The sequence below is a fragment of the Artemia sp. Qi Xiang Cuo genome, chromosome 1 (assembly GCF_049724085.1).
Source record: "Artemia sp. Qi Xiang Cuo chromosome 1, ASM4972408v1, whole genome shotgun sequence".
Taxonomy (NCBI): Eukaryota; Metazoa; Arthropoda; class Branchiopoda; order Anostraca; family Artemiidae; genus Artemia; species Artemia sp. Qi Xiang Cuo.
In genome coordinates, this window is record NC_142794.1 from 52,332,412 (window position 1) to 52,348,584 (window position 16,173).

Consider the following 16,173-nt stretch of genomic DNA (forward strand, 5'->3'; position numbering starts at 1 on the left):
TCAAAGACCTAATTTCCAGAACTTTCTACTATTTTTAACAAAATGGCTATCTGAAAATTTTTTTTGGAAGTATTTTGAGGACAAGTGGGCGTGAGAGGGGATTTATTTGCCCTTCAATCACTTTCGATTATTAAAATGGCCACTAGCCCTTTCAGTTTGCAGTCGAATAAGCTTATTTTAAAGTTATGAGACAACTCAGGCTATAAACACCTTATATGCCCCCAGGGCAGAACTTACAATCTTTGCCCTTGGGGCTCTGAGGGATTTGTCATCCTTAAATACATAATTTCCAGAACTTTCAACTACGTTGAACAAAATAGCTATCTCTAAACTTTGATTGAATGTTTTGGGGAAATGGTGGGCGTAAGAGGGGGGGGGGGGTTAATTATCCTCCGCTCACTTTCGACTATTAAAAAGGGCAATTCCAATTTCCAATCAAATGAGCCCTTTTTGAAATTTCTATGACAACTTTCTATATAAATTTTATATGCCCCCAGGGCATAACTTACAACCCTTGCACTGAGGGGGGTATCATCCTAAAAGACCTAATTTCAAGAACTTTCAACTACGTTGAACAAAATGGATATCTCAAAATTTGGATTAGATGTCTTTGGGAAAATGGTGAGCGTGAGAGGGGCGTTAGTCGCTCTCCAATCACTTTCAACTATTAAAAAAGGTACTAGGCCTTTCAATTTCCAACTGAATGAGCCCTCTTGAAGTTTCTACGCTTTCAATAAAAACCTTATATGCCCCCAGGACATAATTTACAACCCTTGCCCTGAGGGCTGTGTGGGGGGGGAGGGTTATCATCCTTAAAGACCTAATTTCCAAAACTTTCAACTATGTTGAATAAAATGGCAATGTAAAATATTGATTGGATGTGTTTGGAGAAAAGATGGGCGTGAGAGGGGGATTAGTCGCCCTCAAATCACTTTCGACTATTAAAAAGGCACTAGCCCTTTGAATTTCCAATCCAATGAGCCATTTTTCAAGTTTCTACAACAAAGATTTCAATAAAAACGTTATATTCCCACAGGGCATAACTTATAACCCTTGCCCTGAAGACTGTGGGGGGAGTGTTCTGCTCAAAGGTGGAATTTCCTGAACTTTGAACTGCGTGGAACAAAATGGCTATCTCAAATCTTTATAGGATGAGTTTGGGGAAATGGTGAGCGTGGTAGGGGTGTTAGGTACCTTCCAATCACTTTAGACTATTAACAAGGGCACTAGCTATTTCAATTTCTAATTGAATGAGCCCTGATTGAAGTTTCTACGATAACGCGTTATGGGGGGGGGGGGTTGTCATCCTCAAAGACCTAATTTCCAAAGCTTAAAACTAGGTTGAACAAAATCTCAAAGTTTTGATTAGATGTGTTTTGGGAAAAGGTGGGCGTGAGAGGCGGGTTAGTTGCCCTCTAATCACTTTTGACTATTAAAAAGGGCACTAGCCCTTTTAATTCCCAATCGAATGAGATTTTTTGAAGTTTCTACGACAACGCCTTCTATTATAAACCGTATATGCCCCCAGGGCATAACTTACAACCCTTGCCCTAAGGGCTGTGGGTGACTGTCCTCAAAAACATAATTTCTGACTGGAAATCAACTACGCTGAACAAAATGGTTATCTCAAAATTTTGATTGGATGTGTTTCGGGAAATGTTGAGCGTGGAAGGGGTGTTAGTCGCCTTCCAATCACTTTCGACTATTAAAAAGGGTACAAGCCACTCCAATTTCCAATTGAATGAGCCCTTTTCGAAGTTTCTACGACAATTTCTTCGATACGAAGAAGTTCCCTGCTTTTAAGGTTAAAATTGATAAATAATAGATTGTGCCAACATCGTTCTTATATGCCCCCAGGGTAATCTTAAAACCCTTGCCCTGTGGTTATGAGGGAGTGTCCTCCTCTTTACTTAGTCCCCGTTTTTTCGTCTCGTTCTCGAGTGTCCCCGTTCTTTACTTAGGCAGCGCGATCGCGCTGCCTATGATTTATACAACAACTTTCTATATAAACCTTATATGCCCCCAGGGCATAAATTAAACCCTTGCACTGAGGGCTCTGAAGGGGTTATCATCCTAAAAGACCTTATTTCCAGAACGTTCAACTACGTTAAACAAAATGGACAACTCAAAATTTTGATTGGATGTGTTTTGGAAAATGGTGGGCGTGAGAGGGGCGTTGGTCGCTATCCAATCACTTTCAACTATTAAAAAAGGCACTAGCCCTTTCAATTTCCAACTGAATGAGCCCTTTTGAAGTTTCTACGACAACGCTTTCAATGAAAACTTTCTATGCCCCCAGGACATATCTTACAACCCTTGCACTGAGAGCTCTGAGGGGGTTATCATCCTAAAAGACCTAATTTCTAGAACTTTCAACTACGTTGAACAAAATGTATATCTAAAAATTTTGATTGGGTGTGTTTGGGAAAATGGTGGGTGCGGAGGGGCGCTAGTCGCTATCCAATCACTTTCAACTATTAAAAAAGACACTAGCCCTTTCAATTTCCAATTGAATGATCCCTTTTGAAGTTTCTACGACAACGCTTTCAATCAAAACCTTATATGCCCCCAGGGCATAACTTACAACCCTTGCCCTGAGAGCTGTGGGAGGAGGCGTTGTCATCCTTAAAGATCTAATTTCCAAAACTTTCAACTACGTTGAATAAAATGACTATCTAAATATTTTGATTGGATGTGTTTGGGGAAAAGGTGGGCGTGAGAGGGGGGTTAGATGCCCTCAAATCACTTTCGACTATTAAAAAGGGTGCTAGCTCTTTGAATTTCAAATCGAATGAGCCCTTTATCAAGTTTCTACGACAACGATTTCAACAAAAACGTTATATGCCCCCAGGATATAACTTATAATCCTTGCCCTGAGGGTTGTGGGGGAGTGTCTTCCTCAAAAATATATTTTCTGTCTGGAAATCAACTACGCTGAACAAAATGGCTATCTCAAAATTTTTATTGGATGTGTTTGGGGGAATGATGGGCGTGGGGGGGGGGGGGCTAGTTGCCCTCCAATCACTTTCGACTATTAAAAAGGGCACTAGCCCTTTGAATTTACAATCGAATGAGCCTTTTTTTGAAGTTTCTACGAGAACGCCTTCTACAAAAACCTTATATGCTCCAAGGGCATAACTTAAAACCCTTGCCCTGAGGGCTATGGGGGAGTGTCCTCTTCAAAAACATATGTTTTATCTGGAAATCACCTACGCTGAACAAAATGGCTATCTAAAAATTCTAATTGGATGTGTTTTGGGGGAATGATGGGCGTGGGGGGGCCTAGTTGCCCTCCAATCACTTTCGACTATTAAAAAGGGCACTAGCTCTTTGAATGTCCAATCGAATGAGCCTTTGTTTGAAGTTTCTACGACAACGCCTTCTAAAAAAACCTTATATGCCCCCAGGGCATAACTTATAACCCTGGCCCCGAGGGTTGTGGGGGAGTGTCCTCTTCAAAAAAGTATTTTCTATCTGGAAATTAACGACGCTGAGCAAAATAGCTATCTCAAAATTTTGATTGGATGTGTTTGGGGGAATGATGCGCGTGGGGGAGGGGCTAGTTGCCTTCCAATAACTTTTGACTATTAAAAAGCGTACTAGCCCTTTGAATTTCCAATCGAATGAGCCTTTTTTAGTTTTTACGACAACGCCTTCTATAAAAACCTTATATGCCCCCAGGGCATAACTTAAAACCCTTGCCTCGAGGGTTGTGGGGTGTGTCCTCCTCATAAACATATTTACTATATGGAAATTAACTACGCTGAACAAAATGGCTATCTCAAAATTTTGATTGGATGTGTTGGGGGTACTGATGGGCGTGGGGGGGGGCTAGTTGCCCTCCAATCACTTTCGGCTATCAAAAAGGGCACAAGCCACTCCAATTTCCAATTGAATGAGCCCTTTTCGAAGTTTCTACGACAACTTCTTCGGTACGAAGTGCTCTGCTCTAAAGGAAAAAAAAATAAATAAATGATATATTATGCCAACATCGTTCTTATATGCCCTCAGGGCATAACTTAAAACCCTTGCCCCCAGGGGTGTGGGGGAGTGTCCTCCTTAAAGACATATTTTCTATCTGGAAATCAACTACGCTGAAGAAAATGGCTATCTCAAAATTTTGATTGGATGTGTTTGGGGGAATGATGAATGATGGGCTTGGGGGGGGGGGGTGGAGGCTAGTTGCCATCCAATCACTTTCGACTATTAAAAAGGGCACTAATTACTCCAATTTCCAATCGAATGAGCCCTTTTCGAACTTTCTACGACAACTCTTTCGATACGAAGTGCCCGGGTATGAAGGAAAAAAAAATCACATTGTGCCCACATAGTTCTTTACTTAGGCAGCGCTATTGCGCTGCCTATGATAAGTATCTCAAGAGCATTCATCACCTTCATTCTTAATTTTAAAAGCAGCAATGGAAAAAGTTCCAAAGCTGCCAGTAGCAGACTTTGGAAAGAATTCAAAAAGCTGCCAACACTTTAGCAGGACAAATTGTGTTTTGACAACTTTTCTTTGAGCAAAAAGCATGTTTATATGTAGATATGGTATTTTCAGACAAAACCTGCCAAAATTTTTTTACTAGGCCATGAAAACTGCCAAGTAGTGTCGCTACTATGCTATTCCACTTTTTGCACGGCGGCTTAAAAGATGCCAGTTTTAACAGCTCGCGGGGGTAAAAAAAAGCAAACAAGTTTTTAATGTGTTTAAAAACATAAACATTTTAGAAACTTTTTTCCACACTCAGAAGAATGCTTCTTTCCCGTTTATTCTAAATAACTTTATTAATGAACCCTATCCATTGCAGCGTTATCTTTATAAAAATGACTAAAAAGAAAGATGATTACTTGTAAAACTTGTAATAAGTAAACACTCAACGAATAAAAAGTATGTAAGTACACATAATATTCAATATGATTTCAATCCAAAAGCATGGTTGTTTACAGAACACTAAACAATAAATCCTAAATACAAACGATAATCCAAAAACAATTATTTGCTACAACTTCTTAGGCAACATAATACTGTGTAAAATCTGTGTAAAAAGAAGAGGCTAGAACTCAAGATTTTTTATTTTTCAGTAAATGATAGCAATAAATTTTAACACTGGTTTATAATAGAAAGAAAATAGCCTTTCGTTACATTACAATTTAGGGGAAAGGTTAAAACTGTTCAGTTTCACTAGGATTACCTTTATTCCAGACAAGTTTCTAACCTATCCCAAAATGACGGCATCTTATGATTTAAATCAGTACTGTCATTGCAGTTATATTCAATGAACATGTGTTTTTCTATTACTCCACAGGTAATTTACTATGATTGTTTCTTAACATATTCCGGTTCACATTGACAAAAAAAGATACGAATTACAAAAAAAAACAAAAAACAACAATGCACTAGTGCTCAAGGAAAAATACCTAATGTCACGAATTCAACTGTACTTGCTGCTTCAATATAGCGTTTTCTTGTTTCAAGCTATCCAGCTGAAAAATAGAAAAGAAAGATTGGAAAAGTGAATTTAAAAAACGCAATTGTATGTTGATTTGTGAATTCTGGTCCACACCAAAGAAAATTTTGAAACGTTCTTGCTCTAGGAATTAAGTTTTAGTTGTACAGAAAACATCCACCAGAAATTGTTTTATTCAAATTAATTCTGGAGAAGGAACTTGTACAGGCATACAATTTCACCCGTGAATTCATGCACATTTAGCAGCCGGATTTAGGCAAATCTGGCAGCTAAATATTTTATGAAATGAAATATTTAGCAATCAGTATAGACATATGCCTTCCAGCTCGAAAAAAGAAGCGTTGTTTAAGACATTTGTTGGTAGATTTTGATTCGATTTTCAAAGAATTAGAAGCATAAAACAAAATAGAAGAATAAGTTAGAAAAAAACTCTCAGTTGTTTGCGTGTTTTTCGGATTTTATTTCTATATTATACATGTTTTGAACTTTGGCTTTCGGCCTTTGTTCATATATTTTGCTGATTTTAAATACAGTTTTTATTATACACCTTCTACGATTCTTGAAGTAATATGTCAATTCTTGACCAGTAGATTTTCATTCAACAGTATTTGTTTTTCAACTAATCAGGAAAAAATTGTTGCTGACAAAATGAAGACATAATCCAAAAGGACCCTGTCCACTTTTTTTTGCGAAAGTGGTAAAAATGGGTTATTCTCAGGGCCGTATTCAGTTTTTTTTTGTGAGGGAGGGGGGAGGGGTTTACCGAGCAAAGACCTTATAAATTTAAACAAGGAAAACAGAATGCCGTTGCAAAAAAAACAAAAAAACTACTAAACACATACTCTACAAACATATCATGACTTCTTGGCAGGGTGACAGGCCTCTTTGTGAAATGGTACAGAAAACGATGTCTTTGAAAAATAATACTTTTACTGTGAAGAAAAATAACATAAATAAAATCTAGTCAAGCTTGGTTAATTAATTAAATACAGGCTCTTAGTTATCCACTGGAAAAATGATTGAGAGCAAACTCATTTTCTCTTTAAATAGAGGCTCTTAGTTATCCACTGGAAAAATGATTGAGGGCAAACTCATTTTCTCTTTTTCAAATTGAAAATAATAATTTGTGTTTTGCATCAAATTAACAAATGTTCAAGTGGAGTAATAATTATAATACCATAATGTATTGTTCAGCAAACAGAGGATTTATGCAATTTGTTACACAAAAGTTTATTTTAAAAATTATACTCAGAATACTTGAGAAACTGAGCAGTATGAAAACAAAAATTCCTGCTAGAAAAAAACCTAACTGAAAGTAATTCTGGAACACGAATAACCAAACTTTAGATCCATTTTATTCCCTTGTGTTCAAAGATTATAATTATCGGGAACAACATATTAGGTATGCAGAGTAAATTTTTCAGAAAAGTCTCAGCAACTTCTTTAACTTAAGATGTATTTAAATATTTAAGAAGTCAAAACTATCCATTTTTCATTTTTATGATATTTGTCAAGCAAATACCATTATTTTCGTTTTTTATTTATTGGGCCAAAAACATGTTCTTTCAAAAACATGTCCAAAAATTGATTCGTCTAGGGGGGATAGGTAATAATGTCACTCACACTGGGGAACAACTTACGCAATTTCTAAAATCAATTCCTGCAATACGTTGTCTGGTTAATGCCCAATATAATAAGCTCCAAGCACTTACACTTTAGGAGTACATTAGCAAAGGAGTAGAACAAAAGCTAGCGCAAAGGTGAACAAAGCATTTACAACAACAAAAAAATGTTAATCATAAAGCTGCATAATTTTGACCTATGAAACGTGAAATATTCAGAATCTACGGACGAAAAGTAATAGGGTTGGTCCAAAAGTAGGTATTCCTAAAGAAATCTATAAGCATTAAAGCGCTGTGGAAATTAAAGGATCCCAGCCTTGGTGCAAAAATGCTGCCATCATTTTTCACATAGAGCTTAATTCTTTTCCCTCGTACATTCCAAATGTGTTATCTTATGTGTTGGACAATTCGAAAATTTCGATATTTCCTTGTAGAGTTCTTGTCGTCAGGACTTCTACCAGAAGAAATAGCGTGATCTCAAGAATTATTGATGAGAGGCAAGCGCCAATGTCCTTCTTGGTTGCTTTGGGGGTCAACAACCAATCAAGATTTTTCGGAACAGTATCTGGATCCACCTAGATATCCACCAACATGGGTGGATGAATTTGTCATCAACCCATGTGTTTGAGACTCTGTCGGAAAAGAGGCTTCATATTCTATTTAAGCGCTTTTAGGTCCAGCACCGATTTGACGTTACTAGGGAGAAAGAAAGGGGACGTGAAATTCTTGACGTTAGAACAGCTACCTAAAAGAGGGTCGGACCTTAACCAAACTTATTATGATGTAAGAGCTTAGCTTATAATTCAGCCTTTCTAGAGCCTAACCTGATCCGACCTTTAGTGGAAGGGAAGACAGTTTTCAAGGTCGCTTCTCGTCAGCCAAACTGCTAGACAGGCTGGTGGAATTCAGTGAAACCTAGCCAACACTTACAGTTATGATTTCAGCTACCCATGTTCGATTCAAACTCTGGGAGGGGAGGAAATACCATCCAGCACATATCTCTGAAATGTGGTAGGGATTGGTAATCAAGGTTTCACTCTGATTTTAGGCGACTCCATTCCAATCAGAGAATCTCTGTAAGAAGTAAGTGCAATGTGAGCTTTCATGTCTTGTTTTATTATTTGGTTTACATTTGTCTTTACGTATGTAAACTACCGTTTACGTATTGTTTTAACACCCGAAGGAAATCCTATACATAATAAAAACAGAGTAGAGATCCATAATAGTGTAGCCGTCTCGTCGGTGCTGTCAGGGTGGTAAACGTGACGCCACGTCTCACGGTAATTCGAAAAATGTAACCAAACGGTCTTGCTATTTTGGAACAATGCGCACACGCCATTTGAAGCGCATGCACATGTAAAGCGGGTATTAGAAACTGTACCATCCATTACAAATTTGAACCAACAGTTCCATGAAATTGTAATTTTTCGGTAAATAAACTTTACTACTACTTTACTTTACTACTAATAATACTTTTACTTATTTTCTCTTAAATTTCTTTATTGTTTTCAATGGTGTGCCGGGTTTTAGAAAGAATGAAAGTATGCCTTTTTATAGATATACCAATTTTGACTATAGGTTTACCCATTTGCCTGTTAAGAACGCCAAGAACAAACAGTTATGTTTACATGTAAGGAAAAACCGGATATTGTTTCTTACTTTTCACTTCAAGTTCCTTTTATTTTTCAATGGGTATCAGGTTTCAGACGTAAAGAAAGCTTTGCTTTTAATAGATATACTAATTTTGACTATAGGTTTAGCAATTTGTGCATTATTAAGCTTTGGATTAACAGGAAAATGAACATGTAAGGTAAATAAACATACTTTTCTTACTTTTCTCTTCAATTATTTTTTCTTGGATTTTTTCACAGGTTTCAGTGAGAATGAAAGAGTGACATTTCATTGGCATACTAATTTTGTTAATATGTTTAAGCACCTCGGCCAGTTACCCACTAATACTTACTAGAATAAAAGAGAACTTGTATGCTCAAAGAAATATCCCAATAAGTTGAATAACAGATAATAGGTCTAGAAAGCGATTGCTTATGTTTTATGTGCAAAACATTGCTGTTAGTGCTGTTTCTATTTTAATTTGAAAATAAGCTTTATTAGGAATTTTTAATAAAAGTATAACTCATAAAGAAAAATAATGAAAATCATGGAAAACCAACAAAATTAGCGAATTTCTGTGAATAAACTGGAGTGCTGGGATGCAATTAATGTAGACGTAACTGTGAAAAAATCAATAAAAAAGGAAAGTTTCTGCATGTAATGAAGCTAAAACTCTGTTGTGATAGGCCGAGTGTTTAGATCAGAAAAGAGGACATACTAAACTTGCCTAGTCTGTTGTATATATAATCAGAGAAATAATTTAATTCATGAGAAACAAGCTGAAAAAATAGCACAAACCCACAAAATAAGCAATTTTTGGTGTATAGCCTTTTACTATATATGATCCTATTTAAGGGGGGGGGGGAATTACAATGGCAGCGGCTATTACATTTGAAAAGAGCATGAAATGGGGGATCAAATGGTACATTATCTGTTTTTTTTTATGGAATTGATTTCTGTTGCATGATAAATGCATGATAAATCCGAAATTGAGAGGGGTTAAGGCGTTTATAAATAAGTAAGTAAGTTTTATTGTGATAATAGCCCTAGGGCAATGGCAATACAAAACAAAAAAGAAAATTCACTTTTAAATAATTTACCTTACAATACATAAACATAACATAAACAGAGGAAAACACGAAACACAAAAATCTACTTCTGTGCTCCATTAACAACCTAAGAAATTGTCCTAAATTTTAACACTTTCATCCCTCATTACACTCATCAGCCATATTTCATTAAACCTACACTTCATTTCTCAACTCACTCAGTTCTACACACTCATACATAACATGACCCACACTCTCGTCCATACTTCCACACATCGGGCAAAAGTAAGGACCGTCTTGCCTTCTCCTCCTCCCTAAATACCTCCTTCTTACCCTAAGTGGTAAACTATTCCCACTTAATTCAATTATATTCCTCAATTCCTCTTTTTTATAAATACACCTTAAACTAAACCCCTTCACCCCATGTCTCCTTAAACGACGTGTAGAAGTGATATATGATACTTTGTTATTCACCATATACATGGATGATTTTTTGGTCACTTTGTGAAATATTGCAGCTGACGTATACTAATTGGTGTTCTTTCAAGCAGGGGCTGGCAAGAAGTCTAGTTCTACGTGTATTTGCTCTACTTACCAGAAAAAATTCAGATGACTGCATTAAATACACTGAATATTCTTTTGGTGGTACGAGATAGTCTTTGCCACTTTAAATTTTGATAATAAGAGGGCACCCTTTGTCATCATGGCTCGTTTTTTCCATTTTTCGCCATGCGTTTAGGGAAAACGGCGTTGGGGGGGGGCCTGGTTGCCCTCCAATCACTTTTGAAGCTTAAAAAGGGCATTAGAACTTTGAGTTTGCAACTGATTATCATATTGATGACAATGAAAAAATTTTCTGGTACATTGAACATCAAATTCGCTTTCATTTTCGGCTTCAGCTATTCATTTTACATCGGGACGGTACTTCATATACAGAAAAACGAACATTTACCGACAGTTCATTTTTTTAAGAAAAACTGAAAAAATTGACACGAAAAGCAAAAAAAACTAGTTTTGCGTCGACCTAGATGGCGCAACTTTGGATATGTTGTTGAGCTTTTGTTCTCTACAACATGGTATAAAAACGTTGCTGTGGCAATTTGTTTGGGGTCAACCCATATTTTTGGCTAGTTTGCCTGTACTATAAATATGTGGTGTTGAATGGCAGAAGAACATATAATGCCATATCTGCGATTGTGGGGGATTCAGTTCTAGTTCTGATCCAGAATTCAGTCAAGGGCTTTTTTGGAAATTGTAGTTTTAAAGTTAAATCACTCGAAAGCTTAGCAAATTCCTTCGTTCGGTTAAGAATATTCCATTTTCCGTCTTTCAATAATAAATTAATAATGCATGTAATAATAAAGTTGAATAGACGGAATCCATATCCTTACAAAGATCTGAAAATAAGTGACTGTTAAGGGCATGGCATGGTTATGATGCTAATGTTTTTGCTGCACGGGCCTCTTGGTGAATAGGGCAGTGAGTAAAAGTAATAAGGTCATAATGAGTAATTTGAAAAAATAATTTAAAACCAATGTTTTTGCCCCTCATCGCTCTTGCACCATCCGTGCATATTCCACAGAGATTTTTCCGTTCTAGACCTTCAGTCTTTAAAAATTCATCAACTTTACAATATATATCTTTTCCTGTAGTATGCTATAAATATTTGACTTTAATATTTAAATTTTTGACTTTAAAATCTCTTGCGACCCCATGATTTTGCTACGCGACCCCATTTGGGGTCGCAACCCATAGTTTAGGAAGGCCTGGCTTGGAGTATTAAGGTGAAACTTTAAAGGATGCGTTTAGAGGGAAACCAAACACACTTTGTCCTTGCTGGTTGTCAAAAGGGAGTATCAGCAACATCTAAGCAATGGCTAGATGTATTGGGTTGAAACTTTCAATGCATGTCGAGGGGGAATTGAAGAGAGATTGGACGGCGAAAAGCCACCCCTCCTTACCTTTTTATGTCCCCCTCTCCTTAAATTGGTCAGAATTTTGTAATTTTCATTTTGTTCAAATTAGTCAAAAGGTGTAATAGCTATGCCTCCGGGGATGCCATGCGCCCCACAGCCCCGGGGGCAGAATTTATTATTAGGAAAAGGGGAAAGTTTTGATTCTGGGTGGATCCAGAAAGGCCAAGGCATTAAGGTGAAACTTTGGAGAAATTTGAGGGGTATCTTAAACTAAATCAAAAGGCACTATGTGCATTCAGTTTATCAAAAAGTTGGATCTGCGATTCTTAAGAACGGTTGAGGCTATTAAGTTAAAAGTTTCAGGAAATATTGAGGGGTGATTTAAAGTGGTTGGAGGGCTGCCAGGCCCCTTCCATACCCTCTTTAGCTCCCTTCTCTCTAAAAATAAGATCAAAATTTTTAAATAGCCTTCTTTTTCAAAATAGCGTAAAGGTCAAACAACCGTGCCTCTGGGGATAGCATAAGACTCCACAGCTTTGGAGACAAATGCCGAATACACTCAAAACCTACCAGTACATGCTAGTTACCAAAAGGGCGAATTAGCAATATCTAAGTAATGACTAAGGGTATTAAGTTGAAACTTACGAGTTATGTTGGGGACATGTTGAAAGTGATTAGAAGGCAACAAGGCCCCCTCACCCTTTCCCCTTTCAAGATGCCCCTCCCCTCAACACTGAAAAAAAAAATGTAAAGTCATTTTGTTAAAAACAGGCAAAAGGTCTAGTAACTATGCCTCCGGGGATGTAATGCCCCCCAAAGCCCCCCCCCCCTACCGGCAAGGATTGTAAATTATACAATTTATTCTTTTTTTTTACAGGTTTTACCGTTAGGTAAAGGGGGAACGTTAGATTTTGAGTGTATTCAAAAAGGGTATGTGTATTAAGGTGGAACTTCGAGGAACATTAAAGGGTATTTTTAACTAAATCAAAAGATACTGTTGATCCAGTTTTTGAAAAAGGCGTATCTGCAATACCTAGAGAAAGGGTGAGAGCATTAAGTTTAAACTTTCAGGTCATGTTGAGCGGGATTTCAGGGCATGTTGAGCGGGTCTACGCTGTTACAATGAAAATAAAAAGTAACATTAAATCGCAGAATGAGCAGAATTTATTCCGTTTAGGAGGTCAGGTGCCCCTTCCAGTTCTCTTCCCCCTTTTTTTTTATTCGGAAGTGATTGGAGACCAAACAACCCATATCTGAGAACGTTTTTGATATCTGGTCCTTTTTTATATTTAAAACGGGATCACACATCCATGATCATTCTTTGGTAAAAAATACACAATTTCAAACCTTTGTAGACAAGAGTTGTAAACCTCTACAGTAAGGTTCTCTCATTGTTTTGTTGTTAGCGGAGGACGATGCCTCAAAGGATACATTTCAAAGCCAAAACTTAATCCCTATTTAATCCCTCGTGATTTCTGGGATATTTCTGGCCTACGCTGTTATTATCAAAGTAAATAGTAACATTAAACCCCTAAATGAGTAGAATTTATTCCGTATAGAAGGAGGCTGCCCCTTCCTCATCCCCAACCCCTCCCTCTCATGGTTGTAGAAACTTTAGAGGATGTTCATTGATCCAAAATTGAGAGTTCTTGTCCTTTTTCATAAGCTGAAAATGACTGAGACCAACCAGCCCTTGTCCCAAAACTGTTTTTGATATCTGGTCCTTTTGTTACCCCTTAGGAATATCTTATTGACATTTTGAGGCACCTACTATGTACTTATATTGGCTGCTCAATTCTGCGTGTGAGTGAACTTTCCTTGGAGGGGGGATTATCCGGGAGGATTTTTTCGCGAGGGGAAGTCGGCTCCCTTTCATTCTATATTAAACCTGATTTCTTATTGAAAAATATCAAGAACTTGAAGGGAGAAAATTAAGTTATTTGCAAAAAAAAAGAAATAAATAAAAAATCAGAACTCCATTGGACCGTTGATTTGAATTTGGAATGGGTGGTACAACTTCCAATATCTAATGTACATGCACACACGCGTTTTACACAGTGCAAGCGCACTGGTCCTAAATAGTAAGACTGGGAGGATTACGTAAACGACAAATTTGACAAACTTATTTCCTCTTTCTTTTAGACTAAATGATTTTACAGGGGTTGCCACCATATGAATTTCCGAGTCGTCCTCCAGTGCCCCCAAATGGTCATGCGATTGTTTTCTATAGACATACCTAAAGAAAGATATTCTTCCAATCAGCGTGTATCTCGCAAAATCTCGACCTCTTTCCTCCTTTCTGTCTCTGCCCTATAAAATATATGTCTCTGTTTCTCTGTAATAAAAAGGGAAGTAAAAAAATCATTAACCTCTTGTTTCATAATTTCGAGTTCAGCATTGAGACTGTCATGATCTTTTAAAGCGTCAAGAAGTTGGGCGTTGTCTTGTCTAAGCTCGACGATATGATCACATGCTCTTGATAAAATGAAACCTTTGCTCTAAAAATAAATAAAATAATTGGTTAACAAAAAGGGCTAGAAAGAGATTACAAAGAGGGAGAAAAAAGGCCCGATATAGAATAAGTGAAGAACTAGTAAACTAGCAAAAATGTAACAACTTTGCAAAAGACTGAGAAAGGTAATGGAAACAAAGCTTCGAAACAATAATTGCCAAAATTGGCTGACTAAGCCGGGAGTAAAACTATAGGTGGTGCTGATTTAAGTCTACAAAATGCATCACAGCAACTATTGAGCTCTTTTTCCCAAATCACTGGTATTAAATGTACTTTTATATTCAAAGCCTACATTCTTATTAAATACATAAAAATACACATCTTTTTGAAAAAAGGAAAGATTAAATTTGAAATACTAAGAACAAAATTTGTAATGAAATAGCCACCCCCTTCTATAATAAATACCTCACTCTGCATTAAGGTTTTTGTTCGAGTAATTTTCATGCAAGAGTTAGGGCGAATAACGAAACTTAAAGGAAGACGTCTGATTAAAAATTTGTGGTTGTATTCCTTCTATAGGTTATTCAAAAAAGATATAGTTGTCTTTCTTTGTATTGGCTAGTTTGCATTTTATGGGCATCTCCTTAAGGAACGATTTTAAACAGCCGCAAGTGACCCTTGCACGACATCAGTCAGCTTGTGATGTTGATTCCCACGATGATTCGAATGCTTGAGGATTCCAAAACGAAATTCCGATTTCTAGATTTTGGTTCAGAATTTTTATCTTTACAAATTCAATGAAGAGAATTAGAGCAAATGGAAAACCGTAAAAAAAGATGAGTTGCATGGAAAATACATAAAATTACAAGAATAATCATAACAATATAGGTGTTTCTATGTGGGGACAAGGACCCAAAGATCTTCTCTTCCTACGTACATGCCCGGGCAAGCCAAGTAAAAAAAAAAAAAAAAAAAAAAAAAATCAGAGATAAGTATAGTGTTTCTTGATCATTGATTGCAGGCCAATAGCATTCCAAGAGTGTATTCCTAAATATACACACTAATTGAATATGTTATTTATTGCTTGAGATTAGTAGTTAGATCTGAAAATGAATAAAAAAACCCTTTAAATCTGACAAAATTATTTTCACGACTTACATCGGATCCGAACATGTTTAAGGTGACAAATTATGCCCAATATTCGAATCGAAATTACACATTACACCCGCTATTGTCAGAACTTTGACATTACAGCCAATGATTTTTTTCGTAGAATTATTCGTAGATTGCATAGAATTCTACTGGGTCCAAAAATTGTCTTAAGATTTCGCAGATCTACCAAACATGCTGCGAAAGCATTGGTGAGCTCTGTTAGCAGTATTCGGCTGAATGTGATTCAGTGACATATAAAAAGAAATAAAGATATTGGCAAACGTTCAAATAATTAAACAAACTGAAATTAAACATTATAGATCAGTCTTGATTGTTATTTTTTTTCAATTTTTTATGAAAAGAATGATTTAGTAGATATACAGGCTATTTTGACTCCTAGTGTTCCTGTTGCTAAACCAGTAATAGAAGGTACTTGTCTCATCTAATTCCTCACGGAAGCATCCCAGTCAGTGAGATTGTTAATTAAAGGCTTCTTTATCGCAGGGCCATTCCGTGTATATTGAAATTATACATTTTCACGAGGCTCTGCTTGTTGAATCTGGTATTCTTAGGAGAAAGGAGGAAGAGATGGGGTACTAGCCAGGTTTTAGTCTGGATTTTTAACAAACAATTGCTTTTTTACTAAGTAGACTTTCAACTTCCAGTTTCCTCTGTGGTCGGGTCTCCCTTGAGTTGGATGCTCGACAAATTACTTGAAAGTGCGGTTCTGTACTTGGTTCTTACTTCGATATTTTTCAGCAGCTAGACACGATATCTTGGCCAGCCTTTCGATGCCTCTTGGGGCTTTCGGAGCCACAAACGGAGTTTCACTTCCAGTTTAAAACATACTTTCTTTGCATGGCATAGAGGTATTTACATCTTCTCTTATTAGTACCTTCCTTA

At 36.9% G+C, this 16,173-nt stretch overlaps 1 protein-coding gene across 1 annotated transcript in view; it reads right to left on the bottom strand.

Annotated features, from left to right (window-relative positions):
- Positions 1–4,831: 4,831 nt before the first annotated feature.
- LOC148956453 (upstream stimulatory factor 1-like) overlaps positions 4,832–16,173 on the bottom strand; it is a 38,638-nt gene continuing 27,296 nt past the window's right edge. Inside the window, exons 5-6 of the mRNA XM_089095372.1 lie at positions 14,036–14,164; positions 4,832–5,484 (exon numbers count right to left, since the gene is read on the bottom strand). Coding sequence (XP_088951498.1) covers positions 5,425–5,484; positions 14,036–14,164 — 189 coding nt within the window. The 3' untranslated portion in view covers positions 4,832–5,424. The remainder of the gene's footprint in view (positions 5,485–14,035; positions 14,165–16,173) is intronic.